Source organism: Nerophis lumbriciformis, linkage group LG18 (assembly GCF_033978685.3).
Source record: "Nerophis lumbriciformis linkage group LG18, RoL_Nlum_v2.1, whole genome shotgun sequence".
Lineage (NCBI taxonomy): Eukaryota > Metazoa > Chordata > Actinopteri > Syngnathiformes > Syngnathidae > Nerophis > Nerophis lumbriciformis.
Window position 1 is genome coordinate 1,970,001 of NC_084565.2, and position 22,614 is coordinate 1,992,614.

Genomic DNA, 22,614 nt, shown 5'->3' on the forward strand with positions numbered 1-22,614 from the left:
ATAGTGGTAATAAAAGATGCAACCTATGCTTGAAAGAGAAACTGTTTATTATCTACCGTCCAGACCTGTCATCCCTCAACAAGCGCAGCGAAATTGTAACAACATGCCGCCATAGACGGAAACACCTCCTAGGTAACACATGAACCAATCACCACGCCCCTAGGCCAGCCTGTACCCACCCACTCTGTGCCCTATATAAACCATGGTATGCGAATGCTCCCATTAAAATCTCCTGACGATTGAGGGTACCCCCCTCATGAAACAGGCCTGTAGAGATGAAAGTCTTGTGATTTTTTTTCCCCACACATACATATATTGCGCTCTACTACGGTATCGAGCACTATTTTTTGGATAACCTTATTAAGACATATATATATATATATATATATATATATATATATATATATATATATAGTATTTTTTTAAAGTGCCACGGGGCCATTAACAAATGAGCTGTGGGTGACAAAAGGCCCCCAGGGCCACACTCTGGACACCCCTGATTAAAGGCTTGGTTTGACACTGGAACAGACCATGTTAAAATTAAAAAAAAGGATCTCATTAATGTAAGAAAATAAGTTAAATCTTCCATATTTTTATTAATTAAATACACCGTACTGAAGCAAATGTCTTGGAAAATATCACAAATAAATTTCTCTTTCATTCAGCGATAAAATGTGGGGAGACTCTACACGACGTGGGGGCGTGGCCATGGGGGCGGGGACACCAAGGACATTAACATGCATACTGTACACACCTGTACACACCTGCTCATCTCACAAATACACGCACTTGTGCACAAAGAGCCATCTTGTTGACACCGGCGAAGAAGAGATGAATTTAAAAAAAAAAAGGATTTAGAATCCCTCCACAATAAAAGAAGTAGGATCACCATGTTGTCGTGACGATAGAAACCAGGAAGAAAGCAGTCCGCCTCCTGAAATGTCTCTGGGCAAAACAAAGAAAAGATTCTTATGGACCTGTTAAGTGGGGTCTCGTCCTCAAGAGTCCCTTTCAGCGCACTTAAGTCAGGTCTAGTACGGACTTAAGTCAGGTCTGGTACGGACTTAAGTGCAAGTCTCCGTGTGGAAGACCCCCTGTGGAGGCTCCATCAGTCTGTGTGGCCATGAGTGAAGGCACACTTCCTGCTTCCTGTCCCGCCTCCTCCTAACACACCTGCAACAGGAAGAGAGCTTCTGTCATCTGTTGTGAACAACATCATTTATCTAACATCACATGTCATCTGTTGTGTTGTTGTGAACGACATCATTTATCTAACATCACATGTCATCTGTTGTGAACGACATCATTTATCTAACATCACATGTCATCTGTTGTGTTGTTGTGAACGACATCATTTATCTAACATCACATGTCATCTGTTGTGAACGACATCATTTATCCAACATCACATGTCATCTGTTGTGAACGACATAATTTATCTAACATCACATGTCATCTGTTGTGTTGTTGTGAACGACATCATTTATCTAACATCACATGTCATCTGTTGTGAACGACATCATTTATCCAACATCACATGTCATCGGTTGTGTTGTTGTGAACGACATAATTTATCTAACATCACATGTCATGTGTTGTGTGGTTGTGAACAACATCATTTATCTAACATCACATGCCATCGGTTGTGTAGTTGTGAACGACATCATTTATCTAACATCACATGTCATCGGTTGTGTTGTTGTGAACGACATCATTTATCCAACATCACATGTCATCTGTTGTGAACAACATCATTTATCCAACATCACATGTCATCTGTTGTGAACGACATCATTTATCTAACATCACATGTCATCTGTTGTGAACGACATCATTTATCTAACATCACATGTCATCTGTTGTGAACGACATCATTTATCTAACATCACATGTCATCTGTTGTGAACGACATCATTTATCTAACATCACATGTCATCTGTTGTGTTGTTGTGAACGACATCATTTATCTAACATAATATGTCATCTGTTGTGAACGACATAATTTATCCAACATCACATGTCATCAGTTGTGTGGTTGTGAACGACATCATTTATCCAACATCACATGTCATCGGTTGTGTTGTTGTGAACGACATCATTTATCTAACATCACATGTCATGTGTTGTGTGGTTGTGAACAACATCATTTATCTAACATCACATGCCATCGGTTGTGTAGTTGTGAACGACATCATTTATCTATCATCACGTCATCGGTTGTGTTGTTATGAACGACATCATTTATCTAACATCACACGTCATCTGTTGTGTTGTTGTGAACAACATCATTTATCTAACATCACGTCATCGGTTGTGTTGTTGTGAACAACATCATTTATCTAACATCAAATGTCATCTGTTGTGAACGACATCATTTATCTAACATCACACGTCATCTGTTGTGTTGTTGTGAACAACATCATTTATCTAACATCACATGTCATCTGTTGTGTTGTTATGAACTACATCATTTATCTAACATCACGTCATCTGTTGTGAACGACATCATTTATCTAACATCACATGTCATCTGTTGTGAACGACATCATTTATCTAACATCACATGTCATCTGTTGTGTTGTTGTAAACGACATCATTTATCTAACATCACGTCATCGGTTGTGTTGTTGTGAACGACATCATTTATCTAACATCACATGTCATCGGTTGTGTTGTTGTGAACGACATCATTTATCTAACATCACATGTCATCTGTTGTGTGGTTGTGAACAACATCATTTATCTAACATCACATGCCATCGGTTGTGTAGTTGTGAACTACATCATTTATCTAACATCACGTCATCGGTTGTGTTGTTGTGAACGACATCATTTATGTAACATCACGTCATTGATTGTGTTGTTGTGAACGACATCATTTATCTAACATCACACGTCATCTGTTGTGTTGTTGTGAACAACATTATTTATCTAACATCACATGTCATCGGTTGTGTTGTTGTGAACAACATCATTTATCTAACATCACATGTCATCGGTTGTGTTGTTGTGAATGACATCATTTATCTAGCATCACGTCATCTGTTGTGTTGTTGTGAACGACATCATTTATCTAACATCACATGTCATCTGTTGTGTTGTTGTGAACGACATCATTCATCTAACATCACATGTCATCGATTGTGTTGTTGTGAACGACATCATTTATCTAACATCACACGTCATCTGTTGTGTTGTTGTGAATGACATCATTTATCTAACATCACATGTCATCGGTTGTGTTGTTGTGAACGACATCAGTTATCTATCATCACATATCATCGGTTGTGTTGTTGTGAACGACATCATTTATCTAACATCACACGTCATCTGTTGTGTTGTTGTGAACGACATCATTCATCTAACATCACATGTCATCGATTGTGTTGTTGTGAACGACATCATTTATCTAACATCACACGTCATCTGTTGTGTTGTTGTGAATGACATCATTTATCTAACATCACATGTCATCGGTTGTGTTGTTGTGAACGACATCAGTTATCTATCATCACATATCATCGGTTGTGTTGTTGTGAACGACATCATTTATCTAACATCACACGTCATCTGTTGTGTTGTTGTGAACGACATCATTTATCTAACATCACATGTCATCGGTTGTGTTGTTGTTGTGAACGACATCATTTATCTAACATCACATGTCATCGGTTGTGTTGTTGTGAATGACATCATTTATCTAACATCACATGTCATCTGTTGTGTTGTTGTGAACGACATCATTTATCTAACATCACATGTCATCTGTTGTGTTGTTGTGAACGACATCATTTATCTAACATCACATGTCATCTGTTGTGAACGACATCATTTATCTAACATCACATGTCATCTGTTGTGTTGTTGTGAACAACATTATTTATCTAACATCACATGTCATCGGTTGTGTTGTTGTGAACGTCATCATTTATCTAACATCACATGTCATCGATTGTGTAGTTGTGAATGACATCATTTATCTAACATCACATGTCATCGGTTGTGTTGTTGTGAACGACATCATTTATCTAACATCACGTCATCTGTTGTGTTGTTGTGAACGACATAATTTGTCTAACATCACATGTCATCTGTTGTGTTGTTGTGAACAACATCATTTATCTAACATCACATGTCATCGGTTGTGTTGTTGTGAACAACATCATTTATCTAACATCACATGTCATCTGTTGTGAACGACATAATGGATGTAACATCAATGTACAAACAATCATACACACACAACACATGTCATCTGTTGTGTTGTTGTGAACGACATCATTTATCTAACATCACATGTCATCGGTTGTGTTGTTGTGAACGACATCATTTATCTAACATCACATGTCCTCTGTTGTGTTGTTGTGAACGACATCATTTGTCTAACATCTCATGTCATCTGTTGTGTAGTTGTGAACAACATCATTTATCCAACATCACGTCATCGGTTGTGTAGTTGTGAACGACATCATTTATCTAACATCACATGTCATCTGTTGTGTTGTTGTGAACGACATCATTTATCTAACATCACATGTCATCTGTTGTGTTGTTGTGAACGACATCATGGATGTAACATCAATGTACAAACAATCATACACACACACAACACGTCATCTGTTGTGTTGTGAACGACATCATTTATCTAACATCAATGTAAAATGTATGTTTCTTATGTTATTAATGTGTAATTAACATATTTATTAACAGTCCAAATTTTGACAACATCTCCCTAAACTTGTCTCATTTGTTTGTGCTACGTTCTAACTATAAATACTGACTGGTATACACACATAATAAATACTGACTGGTATACACACATAATACACACTGACTGGTATACACACATAATAAATACTGACTGGTATACACACATAATACACACTGACTGGTATACACACATAATACACACTGACTGGTATACACACATAACACACACTGACTGGTATACACACATAACACACACTGACTGGCATACACACATAATACACACTGACTGGTATACACACACATAATACACACTGACTAGCATACACACACATAATACACACTGACTAGCATACACACACATAATACACACTGACTGGTATACACACATTATACACACTGACTGGTATACACACGTAAATACTGACTGGTATACACACAATACACACTGACTGGCATACACACATAATACACACTGACTGGCATACACACACACAATACACACTGACTGGCATACACACACACAATACACACTGACTGGCATACACACATAATACACACTGACTGGCATACACACACACAATACACACTGACTGGCATACACACACACAATACACACTGACTGGCATACACACACAATACACACTGACTGGTATACACACATAATACACACTGACTGGTATACACACATAATACACACTGACTGGTATACACACATAATACATACTGACTGGTATACACACATTATACACACTGACTGGTATACACACGTAAATACTGACTGGTATACACACAATACACACTGACTGGCATACACACATAATACACACTGACTGGCATACACACACACAATACACACTGACTGGCATACACACACAATACACACTGACTGGTACACACACACACAATACACACTGACTGGTATACACACATAATACACACTGACTGGTATACACACATAATAAATACTGACTGGTATACACACAATAAATACTGACTGGTATACACACATAATACACACTGACTGGTATACACACAATAAATACTGACTGGTATACACACATAATACACACTGACTGGTATACACACAATAAATACTGACTGGTATACACACAGGTATAATATAAACCTCTGATGCAGCAGTTTAGTAGGCAGATTCTTAAAGGGCCCGCTCCTGCTTGTAAATCTCTGATGTTTAATAGGCAGATTCTTAAAGGGCCCGCTCCTGCATGTAAACCTCTGATGCAGCAGTTTAGTCGGCAGACTCTTAAAGGGCCCGCTCCTGCTTGTAAACCTCTGATGTTTAGTAGGCAGATTCTTAAAGGGCCCGCTCCTGCTTGTAAACCTCTGATGCAGCAGTTTAGTAGGCAGACTCTTAAAGGGCTTGCTCCTGCTTGTAAACCTCTGATGTTTAGTAGGCAGATTCTTAAAGGGCCCGCTCCTGCATGTAAACCTCTGATGCAGCAGTTTAGTCGGCAGACTCTTGAAGGGCCCGCTCCTGCTTGTAAACCTCTGATGTTTAGTAGGCAGACTCTTAAAGGGCCCGCTCCTGCTTGTAAACCTCTGATGTTTAGTAGGCAGACTCTTAAAGGGCCCGCTCCTGCTTGTAAACCTCTGATGTTTAGTAGGCAGACTCTTAAAGGGCCCGCTCCTGCTTGTAAACCTCTGATGCAGCAGTTTAGTAGGCAAACTTTTAAAGGGCCCGCTCCTGCTTGTTAAACGTCCTCGGTGTGGAAGTTGAAGACATTTCTCACAGCCAACATGGCAGATATGCAATCAGGTGTGCGTGCAAGTGGACCCACGCCGCCATCCGTCACAACATCGCCATTAAACCTCCGCGCCAACACATCTTCTCTTCTCCTGCTGTCGGGGGCCAGACGTAAGGGCCCGCTAATAGACGTGTGTGGCATGTAGCCAGGGGGCGTGAGTCTGATCACATCTCCGCGCCGGAGCAGGAGCCTAATCACACGAGGGCGCCCTCCCGCAGGAGATGTAAATGGCGTTGTGGCCTCACCTTGAACACATCAGCTCTTAGGGCCTGCACCTTTAACACATCAGCTCTTAGGGCCTGCACCTTTAACACATCAGCTCTTAGGGCCTGCACCTTTAACACATCAGCTCTTAGGGCCTGCACCTTGAACACATCAGCTCTTAGGGCCTGCACCTTTAACACATCAGCTCTTAGGGCCTGCACCTTTAACACATCAGCTCTTAGGGCCTGCACCTTTAACACATCAGCTCTTAGGGCCTGCAAATTGAAAGCGGGCTTAATTTGAAATGTCTGAGTGGTGGCGAGCTCATTCTTTATTGATGTGCGTACATCAGTTGTAGTGAAACCTGCTGCATTATTGATGCTAAAGTGCAACCTGTGTATTTTTAATTAGAGCACACACACACACACACACACACACACACACACACACACACACACACACACACACACACACACACACGTTAAATAAACAGCCGCCTCGCCATTATTTGCTGCAGACGTGACGCCGCCTTTGATGCCCCGGCTCCTCACGCTCAGACCCTGCAGGGAGGCCTCGCCGCTAATTAGCCCCCCGTAGCAGCGTGCTAACGGACTCCGCCCACAAATACCATTATGGCTGAAATAATAATCATACATTTTATTGACCCTATTTTCCCCACTATAAGCCACTACTTTTTTTTCCCCCAACGCTTTGCACCCTGCGGCTAATATGCGGCCATAATGTTTATTTATTACAGGGACAGTATGGTCATATTTATATAAATAATGGAAATATGACCACATAATACATACTGACTAGTATACACACATAATACATACTGACTGGTATACACACATAATACATACTGACTGGTATACACACATAATACATACTGACTGGTATACACACATAATACATACTGACTGGTATACACACATAATACATACTGACTGGTATACACACATAATACATACTGACTGGTATACACACATAATACACACTGACTGGTATACACACATAATACATACTGACTGGTATACACACATAATACATACTGACTGGTATACACACATCATAAATACTGACTGGTATACACACATCATAAATACTGACTGGTATACACACAATACATACTGACTCATGTGCACACAATACATACTGACTGGTATACACACAATACACACTGACGGTATACACACATAATACATACTGACTGGTATACACACATAATACATACTGACTGGTATACACACATAATACACACTGACTGGTATACACACATCATAAATACTGACTGGTATACACACATCATAAATACTGACTGGTATACACACAATACATACTGACTCATGTGCACACAATACATACTGACTGGTATACACACAATACACACTGACGGTATACACACATAATACATACTGACTGGTATACACACATAATACATACTGACTGGTATACACACATAATACACACTGACTGGTATACACACATCATAAATACTGACTGGTATACACACATCATAAATACTGACTGGTATACACACAATACATACTGACTCATGTGCACACAATACATACTGACTGGTATACACACAATACACACTGACGGTATACACACATAATACATACTGACTGGTATACACACATAATACATACTGACTCATGTGCACACAATACATACTGACTGGTATACACACAATACACACTGACGGTATACACACATAATACATACTGACTGGTATACACACATAATACATACTGACTGGTATACACATAATACACACTGACTTGCATACACACATAATACACACTGACTGGCATACACACATAACACACACTGACTGGTATACACACATAATACATACTGACTGGTATACACACATAATACATACTGACTGGTATACACACATAATACATACTGACTGGTATACACACATAATACACACTGACTGGTATACACACAATAAATACTGACTGGTGTACACACATAATACACACTGACTGGTATACACACATAATACATACTGACTGGTATACACACATAATACATACTGACTGGTATACACACATAATACACACTGACTGGTATACACACATAATACATACTGACTGGTATACACACATAATACACACTGACTGGTATACACACATAATACACACTGACTGGTATACACACATAATACACACTGACTGGTATACACACATAATACACACTGACTGGTATACACACATAATACACACTGACTGGTATACACACATAATACATACTGACTGGTATACACACATAATACATACTGACTGGTATACACACATAATACATACTGACTGGTATACACACATAATACACACTGACTGGTATACACACATAATACACACTGACTGGTATACACACATAATACACACTGACTGGTATACACACATAATACACACTGACTGGTATACACACATAACACACACTGACTGGTATACACATAACACACACTGACTGGTATACACACAATACATACTGACTGGTATACACACATAATACATACTGACTGGTATACACACATAATACACACTAACTGGTATACACACACAATACATACTGACTGGTATACACACAATACATACTGACTGGTATACACACATATTACACACTGACTGGTATACACACATAATACACACTGACTGGTATACACACATAATACATACTGACTGGTATACACACATAATACACACTGACTGGTATACACACATAATACATACTGACTGGTATACACACAATACACACTAACTGGTATACACACAATACATACTGGCTGGTATACACACAATACATACTGACTGGTATACACACATATTACACACTGACTGGTATACACACATAATACACACTGACTGGTATACACACATAATACACACTGACTGGCATACACACACAATACACACTGACTGGTATACACACAATACACACTGACTGGCATACACACATAATACACACTGACTGGCATACACACATAATACCCACTGACTGGCATACACACATAACACACACTGACTGGCATACACACATAACACACACTGACTGGCATACACACATAACACACACTGACTGGTATACACACATATTACACACTGACTGGTATACACACATATTACACACTTACTGGTATACACACATATTACACACTTACTGGTATACACACAATACATACTGACTGGTATACATACATAATACACACTGACTGGTATACACACATAATAAATACTGACTGGTATACACACATAATACACACTAACTGGTATACACACAATACATACTGACTGGTATACACACATATTACACACTGACTGGTATACACACATAATACACACTGACTGGTATACACACATAATACATACTGACTGGTATACACACATAATACACACTGACTGGTATACACACATAATACATACTGACTGGTATACACACATAATACATACTGACTGGTATACACACATAATAAATACTGACTGGTATACACACATAATACATACTGACTGGTATACACACATAATACACACTGACTGGTATACACACATAATACACACTGAATGGTATACACACATAATAAATACTGACTGGTATACACACATAATAAATACTGACTGGTATACACACATATTTTAGTATTTATTATGACCATATCACACCAGTTCTCAAATCCCTTCACTGACTTCCTGTTCCACTCAGGATTGAATACAAAGTCTCCCTAGTGCCTCCATGGAAATGCCCCCCTCTACTTCAAAGAACTGCTCACCCACAAATCCTCCACACCACACCAGGCTAACCTCCTCCAGAGACAAAGCTCCGAACTATGGGAGACCGGGCTTTCTGCTGCGCTGCTCCCAGTCTGTGGAACACTCTCCCTGACCACCTGAGGGTACCACAGACTGTGGATGCTTTTAAAGAAGGCTTAAAAACCCTTCTTTTTAAAAAAGTCTTCTTCTTTTTTTTAAATATATGCATACTAGTTCTAGCTATTAGGCTGTTCTAGTTTTTATTTGTATTTATTTGTATTATCTTTTTAATACACTGTAGCACTTTGAGGTTGTTTACTCAATGTAAAGTGCTTTGTACAAATACAATCTATTACTATTATTATTATTATTATTATTATTATTATTACAGTGCAATGAAACATTGCTGCCCATAGGTCATCCATGTCAAAGTAAATAGGACTTATCGCCACAGGCTCATTTTGCAACCCTCGTCCCTGGTTAGGCTTTTAAAGAAAAGTGAAAAACACATACGAAAAGTGTAAAAATACATAAAAAATAATCAACCCCATTTGTGCGTACCACACCCGGTCCCAGTGCTCACACTTCTCATGTCCGACTGTGACTTTAACTCCAGTGGCAAAGAGTTTATAATTCATAAACACGCCCAATTATGTCAAAATATCCCCAAACTTGTCTCATTTGTTTTGTTTTGTATTCAACAAATGGTACGACATCATGCTACACTGAAAAGGTGTGTTGTTGTTTGGTAACTTCCTGCCATTAAACCTGCAGAAAATAGTCCTTCTCAGGCTTCTATGTTTACATTTTCACACTTTGCACTATTTTCTTACACTTTATCAAGCATTTCTTACATATTATTTATATCTAAGTTAAGTGTTCAATGTGATTTTACTATTTTGTTGACATTGTTTTCCATGCTTGGGTTGACATTTCCTTTCTGCCTTGATAGCTGAGGGATTATAATCAGAATACATTTCAAATAAAAAATAAATGTTGTACAAATTAGTCCCTGCTCCTATAATCAGGGGTCCCCAAACTTTTTGACTCGGGGGCCGCATTGGGGTAAAAAATTCATATGAGTTGGGAAATTGTGTTAGATGTAAATATAAACGGAATACAATGATTTGCAAATCATTTTCAAGCCATATTCAGTTGAATATGCTACAAAGACAACATATTTGATGTTCAAATTCATAAACTTTATTTTTTTTTTGCAAATAATAATTAACTTAGAATTTCATGGCTGTGTTACATGGCCTTTCCTTTTAACAACACTCAATAAACGATTGGGAACTGAGGAAACTAATAGTGTAAGCTTTGAAAGTGGAATTCTTTCCCATTCTTGTTTTATGTAGAGCTTCAGTCGTTCAACAGTCCGGGGTCTCCGCTGTCGTATTTTACGCTTCATAATGCGCCACACATTTTCGATGGGAGACAGGTCTGGACTGCAGGCGGTCCAGGAAAGTACCCGCACTCTTTTTTTACGAAGTCACGCTGTTGTAACACGTGCTGAATGTGGCTTGGCATTGTCTTGCTGAAATAAGCAGGGGCGTCCATGAAAAAGACGGCGCTTAGATGGCAGCATATGTTGTTCCAAAACCTGTATGTACCTTTAAGCATTAACGGCGCCTTCACAGACGTGTAAGTTACCCATGCCTTGGGCACTAATGCACCCCCATACCATCACACATGCTGCCTTTTACACTTTGCGTCGATAACAGTCTGGATGGTTCGCTTCCCCTTTGGTCCGGATGACACGATGTGGAATATTTCCAAAAACAATTTGAAATGTGGACTCATCAGACCACAGAACACTTTTCCACTTTGCATGAGTCCATCTTAGATGATCTCGGGCCCAGAGAAGCCGGCGGCGTTTCTGGGTGTTGTTGATAAATGGCTTTCGCTTTGCATAGGAGAGCTTTAACTTGCACTTACAGATGTAGCGACCAACTGTAATTACTGACAGTGGTTTTCTGAAGTGTTCCTGAGCCCATGTGGTGATATCCTTTAGAGATTGATATCGGTTTTTGATACAGTGCCGTCTGAGGGATGGAAGGTCACGGTCATTCAATGTTGGTTTCCGGCCATGCTGCTTACGTGGAGTGATTTCTCCAGATTCTCTGAACCTTTTGATGATATTATGGAGCGTAGATGTTGAAATCCCTAAATTTCTTGCAATTGCACTTTGAGAAACGTTGTTCTTAAACTGTTTGACTATTTGCTCACGCATTTGTTGACAAAGTGGTGACCCTCGCCCCATCCTTTCTTGTGAAAGACTGAGCATTTTTTGGGAAGCTGTTTTTATACCCAATCATGGCACTCACCTGTTCCCAATTAGCCTGTTCACCTGTGGGATGTTCCAAATAAGTGTTTGATGAGCATTCCTCAACTTTATCAGTATTTATTGCCACCTTTCCCAACTTCTTTGTCACGTGTTGCTGGCATCAAATTCTAAAGTTAATGATTATTTGCAAAAAATAAATAAAGTTTATGAGTTTGAACATCAAATATGTTGTCTTTGTAGCATATTCAACTGAATATGGGTTGAAAATGATTTGCAAATCATTGTATTCCGTTTATATTTACATCTAACACAATTTCCCAACTCATATGGAAACGGGGTTTGTATACATTGTCTTTATAATCTGTTTTATCATTTAACATCAATTAACATTGATGTTCATCAACATTTAACTTTGTCACGTTATCGATGGGAAAATTCATTTTTAGACAATATGATTTGCCTGAGCGGCTAGGAGACACCGAGAGTAACAAGCGGTAGAAAATGGATTAGAAAGGAAAGATTTTAAAAAATATATAAAATTAAAAAATAAAAATTTAACTTGGGACTTCCTCTAGGCCGGATTTTGGATGCTGGGGGGCCGGATCCAGCCCGTGGTCCGTAGTTTGGGGACCCCTGCCTTAAATCATAAAAAAATATCAATAATTATTGATATTGATTGATATGAAACACTTATTATAGAGTTGTGGAACGCTCTCCCTGACCACCTGAGGGCACCACAGACTGTTTTTTTAATTTAAAAAAGGCTTAAAAACCCTTCTTTTTAAAAAAGCCATTTTTTAGATATATGCGTGCTAGTTCTAGTTTTTATTTATTTTTATTATCTTTTTATTTTTTAATATATGTAGCACTTTGAGGTTGTTTGCTCAATGGAAAGTACTTCTTACCAATAAAATCTATTATTATTATTAGTTGTCCGCCATGGCCCAGCCCTAGGCTCCGTACGTTTATGTACAAATATATTGGGGAGTATATTTGGACCGCCACAAAACAATTCAGCGCTTGATGTTGGAGAGAACAGGAAGTCCTTAAATGGGAGTGTGGATCCAACCATGCAGGGCACCTCCACAAGTCTTGACCAGCAACATCTGCGGCTTATAGGAAACATTTTTTTTCTCCTAAAACTTAGTGGGTGCCCTCTAAATCTGGAAAGTAGGGTCTATGGACCAAAAAATTGACACATTCGGTGTTGAAATCGCCATGTAAAATCACTAATGCTAATCAGTAGCATGCCAACAGCAAAACCCATGTATATTAGCATTTAGCTAATGCATTTTTGGGAGAGAAAAAAAAACATTACCGAAAGGGAGTTTGGCTAAGTTTACTCTCAGTGCTGCTGGAGTGATCGCCAAGTGCCAAAGTGCGAAGAGCGAGGCATCAATCATGGCACCGTTGTTTTTTTTTACGTGAACCGGTGCCCGCCATTCATGGCGGGTGTTGTTGACACGGAATAGGGGGGACGTCTCACCTTCTGGTCGGGCAGTAGCGGGTTGGTCTGCAGGGAAGTCAAATGGCCGTTGATGAGCGCCGCGGGTCGGTCGTGCTCGCAGAACAGGCTGCCGTTGATGTAGTGGAACCGGTCCCCCGGCACCAGCCGGTTCCGGCAGGTGGAACACGTGAAACACTGGAACGAAAGTGAGAATTAGGAACACACCTGGAAGCCAACTCTGTGCTAGCTTGACTAACGAGCGCTCATTAACCCCGTTAGCGGCTCAGGAGGGTTTCGCCTAAACGGGTCACCTTCATGCTGGACTTCTTACATCAACCCCATGAGGAGACCACATCATTGAGGGTTTTTACTCCAAATAATCCATCAAAGTTTGACACATTTTGTGTATGTATTTTTATTAGCTAGCATTTTACTGCAAAGGTATCAAACTAGCAACTTTTTTTTTTTTTTTTTTAGCCAACAGACCTACACTTTTGGTAGTTTTCACCTTCAAAACCAGCACAATATATACTGTAGATTATTTTTGTTTCACTAAAAAATACAATTTGGGTAGAAATTTTGGGTAAAAGAAGAACTGAAATTCGAACAGTTAGCACGCTGGCCAGATAGCGTCAAGTAATAAGAAATATAAGCACAATTAGCTAAAAAAGCTACCGTGCTAACAGTACTATGCTAACAAAAACATATGAAACTGCAGTGTATACCTGTGAAATTAGCTATAAAGGCTAGCATGCTAAAATGCTAACTGTAGCATGCGTCAAGTGCCAAAATATTTTACTCCACAATGTATGCCTAAAAAATGTGTTGAAAATCCTAGCATTGTAGTGTTAGCATACATCAAGTACCAAAATACGACTCTGGTGTACAACTATAAATTTAGCTAAAAAAGCTAGCCTACTAAAAGTAGCTTGCTAATATGTACCATTTTTCAAGTAACAAAATATATGAAACTGCAGTGTATACCTGCAAAATTAGCTATAAAGGCTAGCATGCTAAAATATTAACTGGGGCATGCGTCAAGTACGAAAATATTTTACTCTACAACATCTGCCTGAAAAATGTGTTAAAAATGCTAGCATTGTAGTGTTAGCTTACATCAAGTACCAAAATATGACTCTGGTGTATAAATACATTTTGCTAAAAAGCTAGCATGCTAACCGGTACCATATGTCAAAGAACAAAATATTTGACACTGAGGTGTATACCTGCGAAATTAGCTATAAAGGCTAGCATGCTAAAATACTAACTGTAGCATGCGTCAAGTACCAAAATATTTACTCTACAACGTCTGCCTGAAAAATGTGTTAAAAATGCTAGCATTGTAGTGTTAGCTTACATCAAGTACCAAAATATGACTCTGGTGTATAAATACATTTTGCTAAAAAGCTAGCATGCTAACCGGTACCATATGTCAAGGAACAAAATATTTGACACTGAGGTGTATACCTGCGAAATTAGCTATAAAGGCTAGCATGCTAAAATACTAATGTAGCATGCGTCAAGTACCAAAATATTGTACTCTACAATGCATGCCTGAAAAATGTGTTAAAAGTGCTAGCATTGTAGTGTTAGCATACATCAAGTACCAAAATAGGACTCTGGAGTATAACTATAAATTTAGTTTAAAAAACACTAGCCTACTAAAAGTAGCATGCTAACAGGTACCATTTGTCAAGGAACAAAATATATGAAACTGCGGTGTATAACTGCAAAATTAGCTATTAAGGCTAGAATGCTAAAATACTAACTGTAGCATGCGTCAAGTACCAAAATATTTTACTCCACAATGTATGCCTAAAAAATGAGTTGAAAATGCTAGCATTGTAGTGTTAGCATACATTAAGTACCAAAATACGACTCTGGTGTATAACTATAAATTTAGCTAAAAAAGCTAGCCTACTAAAAGTAGCTTGCTAATAGGTACCATTTTTCAAGTAACAAAATATATGAAACTGCAGTGTATACCTGCGAAATTAGCTATAAAGGCTAGCATGCTAAAATACTAACTGTAGCATGCGTCAAGTACCAAAATATTTACTCTACAACGTCTGCCTGAAGAATGCGTTAAAAATGCTAGCATTGTAGTGTTAGCATACATCAAGTACCAAAATATGACTGGTGTATAAATACATTTTGCTAAAAAGCTAGCATGCTAACCAGAACCATATGTCAAGGAACAAAATATTTGACACTGAGGTGTATACCTGCGAAATTAGCTATAAAGGCTAGCATGCTAAAATACTAACTGTAGTATGCGTCAAGTACCAAAATATTTTACTCTACAATGCATGCCTGAAAAATGTGTTGAAAATGCTAGCATTGTAGTGTTAGCATACATCAAGTACCAAAATAGGACTCTGGAGTATAACTATAAATTTAGTTTAAAAAACACTAGCCTACTAAAAGTAGCATGCTAACAGGTACCATTTGTCAAGGAACAAAATATATGAAACTGCGGTGTATAACTGCGAAATTAGCTATTAAGGCTAGCATGCTAAAATACTAACTGTAGCATGCGTCAAGTACCAAAATATTTTACTCCACAATGTATGCCTAAAAATGTGTTGAAAATGCTAGCATTGTAGTGTTAGCATACATTAAGTACCAAAATACGACTCTGGTGTATAACTATAAATTTAGCTAAAAAAGCTAGCCTACTAAAAGTAGCTTGCTAATAGGTACCATTTTTCAAGTAACAAAATATATGAAACTGCAGTGTGTACCTGCGAAATTAGCTATAAAGGCTAGCATGCTAAAATACTAACTGTAGCATGCGTCAAGTACCAAAATATTTACTCTACAACGTCTGCCTGAAAAATGTGTTAAAAATGCTAGCATTGTAGTGTTAGCATACATCAAGTACCAAAATATGACTCTGGTGTATAAATACATTTTGCTAAAAAGCTAGCATGCTAACCAGAACCATATGTCAAGGAACAAAATATTTGACACTGAGGTGTATACCTGCGAAATTAGCTATAAAGGCTAGCATGCTAAAATACTAACTGTAGCATGCGTCAAGTACCAAAAAATGTGTTAAAAATGCTAGCATTGTAGTGTTAGCATACATCAAGTACCAAAATAGGACTCTGGTGTATAACTATAAATTTAGCTAAAAAGCCAGCCTACTAACAGGTACCATTTGTCAAGTAACAAATTATATGAAACTGCGGTGTATACCTACAAAATTTTCTAAAAAGAAAAACTAGCGTGCTAATATTAGCATACATCAAGCACCAAAATATGACACTGATGTATACTTACACAATTTGTAAAAAAAAAAAAAAAAACTAGCCTATTAATGTTAACATGGTATCTGGTAGGCAAAATTTAATGCTGGTGTATACCTGCAAAATTAGCTAAAAAAAAACTAGCATGCTAATGTTAGCATACATAAAAATATTACCCAGGTGTATACTTACACAATTCGCTTAAAAAAAAAAACTAGCCTATTAATGTTAACAGGTAGCCAAAATGTAACACTGAGGTGTATACCTGCAAAATTAGCTAAAAAAACCCAAAAAACTAGCATGCTAATGTTAGCATACATCAAGTACCAAAATATGACTCTGGTGTATACTTACACAATTTGCTTTAAAAAAAAACAACTAGCCTATTAATGTTAATGTAACCCATATGGAAATATAGTGTCACTAATATATTCACCTATTATTCATTTCTAATATATGGTGTGCCAAAGTCACTATTGTCACTTAAAAAATGTTAAAATTGATTTGTCAAAGTCATGTGGTCACTACAGGGTTAAATTAATTATGTATGCACGCAGCACGTTATTCACATGTTGGCCAGTAGAGGTCGCATGCACCTTTGTCATTCCCGGCATTCCTTCACTGAACGTCACAGTGAAGGCACGAGTCATATCGTTGCGTTGCAAAGACAAAGTTTTATACGTTAAAATACTTGTCAATTTTCAAAGCGAGTGTTGGAAAAGCAGCATAAGATAGCCTGGTCCCAGTGGGAGCTGGATTGCTGTGTTTTGTGCTGCTGAGAACTCCAGTAAGTGTTACTTTGTAAATGAGGCCTACAATATAACTGTTAGCTGTTAGCCTAGCATCCTGTTAGTGCTAAAGAGAGGAGTCTGATAACAAGACACAGAGTTAAGATGTACAAAACCAATTGGAGTAATATGATGTATTTAAAGAATGCCTTGTGACATGTTAGCATGTTGCAGTTGGATAACTTTATTGTATTTTCGTTTTGTGTAAAAGAGATGTATATTTAATGTTACCGTATTTTCCGCACTATAAGGCGCACCTAAAAACCACAAATTTTCTCAAAAGCTGACAGTGCGCCTTATAACCCGGTGCGCTTTATTACGATTCATTTTCATAAAGTTTCGATCTCGCAACTTCGGTAAACAGCCGCCATCTTTTTTCCCGGTAGAACAGGAAGCGCTTCTTCTTCTACGCAAGCAACCGCCAAGGAAAGCACCCGCCCCCATAGAACAGGAAGCACTTCTTCTTCTACTGTAAGCAACCACCCGCCCCCGGAAGAAGAAGAAAAAACGCGCGGATATCACCGTACGTTTCATTTCCTGTTTACATCTGTAAAGACCACAAAATGGCTCCTACTAAGCGACAAGGATCCGGTTCATAAAAAGACGCAATCTCTCCATCCGCACACGGATTACTACCGTATTTCACAGCAACTGATATTCCTGTGAACCGCACTGTGGAACGGGAGCACGTACGGTGAATATTCGCACCACAGGGAATGAGAAGTCATCCTTCACTGTGGTTCTAGCTTGCCATGCTAACTTCCACCCATGGTGATATTCAAAAGGAAGACCTTGCCAAAAGAGACCTTTCCAGCCGGCGTCATCATAAAAGCTAACTCGAAGGGATGGATGGATGAAGAAAAGATGAGCGAGTGGTTAAGGGAAGTTTACGCGAAGAGGCCGGGTGGCTTTTTTCACACAGCTCCGAAGGCGAACACACCTTCACTAAGACGGGCAGACAGCGCCGGACGACATACGCCAACATTTGCCAGTGGATCGTAAATGCCTGGGCAGATATTTCGGTCACAACTGTGGTCCGAGCTTTCCGGAAGGCAGGATTCACAGAACTACTGGACAACAACAGCGACACTGACTCCGATGACTTCGACGAGACGGAACCGGCCATTTTGGATACCACGCTTGCGCAACTTTTCAATTCGGACACCGAAGACGAAGAATTCGAAGGATTTACGAATGAAGAATAACTTCAGAAGGTGAGCGCTATGTTTATTTTGTGTGTTGTGACATTAACGTTCGAGCAACATTATGTTGCTATTGCTCTACACCATTTTGAATTTTACTATGTTTGTGATTGCACATTTGCGTACATTTTGGGACAGAGTTGTTAGAACGCTGGTTTTCAATATATTATTAAAGTTTGACTGAACTATCTGACTGTTTTTTTGACATTCCCTTTAGCGCAGCGTAGGCGCGGCTTATAATCCGGGGCGGCTTATTGGTGGACAAAGTTATGAAATATGTAATTCATTGAAGGTGCGGCTAATAATCCGGTGCGCCTTATAGTGTGGAAAATACGGTAAAGTCTTACAGACTTATATGGAGTACAGTGTGAACCGACCAGTATTCATATGTCCATGACTAAATGGTTAAAATGAGTAACTGTGTTTAGTGATTTAAAATTGAAGTTAATATGGTACCATATGGAAGAGAACTAAGAGTAAAAAGAGTATTCTAACTGATTACATTCTGTACTGCTATGTACAGATTGGTTTTTTGTATGATCCTGAAGTCTGGTTCCAAGCTAGGCTTGAGTTAAGATGGCGAGCCAGTCCCAGTGAGTGAGAGTCGCATGTTCTCTTAGGGAGACAGTGAAGGGAGCGTTTGGATGTGGTGTGGCCAGCTGCATCGGTCTCCACACTCTGCAGTGATCTATAACTGAACTGATCCACCATCAGAGTCGCAAGTATCGAACCGAATCAGTATGGAATAACGGATTACAATAGAACTAAGGATTCCCAACCAAGGAATATAGACAGTGTTCAATTCAATACTACCCGGGTAGATTGTATTTTTTGAAAGGACAATCTAAAAAGGACATTTCTTCTATTTTGCTACTTTTGAATTTTGCAACAGAGCTCTATTTTTATTTTATTTTTGGGGGGTATTTTCAATTTAAAAAGCACACTGTTCATGTGTTATCGTTTATTATTGTGCAATAAATTTGCCAGCAGTTGTTCTGTGGTCCACTAAGTACGTAACGTCTCATTGCGAGTCTCTCAATTATACAGCCAAGAACCTAGCAATCTTAATTGTTGTACTAACCTGCTATCCTACAGTAGGGGTGCTACATTAACATGGTAACTGGTAAGCAAAATTTAACGCTGGTGTATACCTGCAAAATTAGCTAAAAAAAACTAGCATGCTAATGTTAGCATACATAAAAGTATGACCCTGGTGTATAGTTACAATTTGCTTAAAAAAAACTAGCCTATTAATGTTAACAGGTAGCCAACATTTAACACTGTGTATGTGAATAATGCTGCATATTAGACTGTATTTATGATATTCACATGTGAATAATGCTGTATAATAGACTGTATTTATGTTATTCACATGTGAATAATGCTGTATAATAGACTGTATTTATGTTATTCACATGTGAATAATGCTGTATAATAGACTGTATTTATATTATTCACATGTGAATAATGCTGTATAATAGACTGTATTTATATTATTCACATGTGAATAATGCCGTATAATACAGTATTCATGTTATTCACATGTGAATAATGCTGAATAATAGACTGTATTTATTATTCACATGTGAATAATGCTGTATAATAGACTGTATTTATATTATTCACATATGAATAATGCTGTATAATAGACTGTATTTATGTTATTCACATGTGAATAATGCTGTATAATACTGTATTTATGTTATTCACATGTGAATAATGCTGTATAATAGACTGTATTTATGTTATTCACATGTGAATAATGCTGAATAATACTGTATTTATTATTCACATGTGAATAATGCTGTATAATAGACTGTATTTATGTTATTCACATGTGAATAATGCTGTATAATAGACTGTATTTATGTTATTCACATGTGAATAATGCTGTATAATAGACTGTATTTATATTATTCACATGTGAATAATGCTGTATAATAGATTGTATTTATGTTATTCACATGTGAATAATGCTGTATAATAGACTGTATTTATGTTATTCACATGTGAATAATGCTGTATAAGACTGTGTTTATATTATTCACATGTGAATAATGCTGTATAATAGATTGTATTTATGTTATTCACATGTGAATAATGCTGTATAATAGACTGTATTTATGTTATTCACATGTGAATAATGCTGTATAATAGACTGTATTTATATTATTCACATGTGAATAATGCTGTATAATTGACTGTATTTATGTTATTCACATGTGAATAATGCTGTATAATAGACTGTATTTATATTATTCACATGTGAATAATGCTGTATAATAGATTGTATTTATGTTATTCACATGTGAATAATGCTGTATAATAGACTGTATTTATGTTATTCACATGTGAATAATGCTGTATAATAGACTGTATTTATATTATTCACATGTGAATAATGCTGTATAATAGACTGTATTTATGTTATTCACATGTGAATAATGCTGTATAATACTGTATTTATATTATTCACATGTGAATAATGCTGTATAACAGACTGTATTTATGTTATTCACATGTGAATAATGCTGTATAATAGACTGTATTTATATTATTCACATGTGAATAATGCTGTATAAGACTGAATTTATATTATTCACATGTGAATAATGCTGTATAATAGACTGTATTTATATTATTTTAGACTGTATTTATGTTATTCACATGTGAATAATGCTGTATAATAGACTGTATTTATATTATTCACATGTGAATAATGCTGTATAATAGACTGTATTTATATTATTCACATGTGAATAATGCTGTATAATAGACTGTATTTATGTTATTCACATGTGAATAATGCTGTATAATAGACTGTCCATCCATCCATTTTCTACCGCTTATTCCCTTTGGGGTCGCGGGGGGCGCTGGAGCCTATCTCAGCTACAATCGGGCGGAAGGCGGGGTACACCCTGGACAAGTCGCCACCTCATCGCAGGGCCAACACAGATAGACAGACAACATTCACACTCACATCCACACACTAGGGCCAATTTAGTGTTGCCAATCAACTTATCCCCAGGTACATGTCTTTGGAAGTGGGAGTAAGCCGGAGTACCCGGAGGGAACCCACGCAGTCACGGGGAGAACATGCAAACTCCACACAGAAAGATCCCGAGCCCGGGATTGAACCCAAGACTACTCAGGACCTTCATATTGTGAGGCAGATGCACTAACCCCTCTGCCACCGTG

General features: G+C 37.9%; 1 protein-coding gene across 5 annotated transcripts in view; it reads right to left on the minus strand.

The window, feature by feature from the left end:
- Positions 1–572: 572 nt before the first annotated feature.
- Positions 573–22,614, minus strand: part of lmo4b (LIM domain only 4b) — a 158,968-nt gene continuing 136,926 nt past the window's right edge. For all 5 annotated transcript variants that reach the window (XM_061977464.2, XM_061977465.2, XM_061977466.2 and 2 more), the window contains exons 4-5: positions 14,215–14,370; positions 573–1,173 (exon numbers count right to left, since the gene is read on the minus strand). In XM_061977464.2, coding sequence (XP_061833448.1) covers positions 1,165–1,173; positions 14,215–14,370 — 165 coding nt within the window. In that variant the 3' untranslated portion in view covers positions 573–1,164. The remainder of the gene's footprint in view (positions 1,174–14,214; positions 14,371–22,614) is intronic.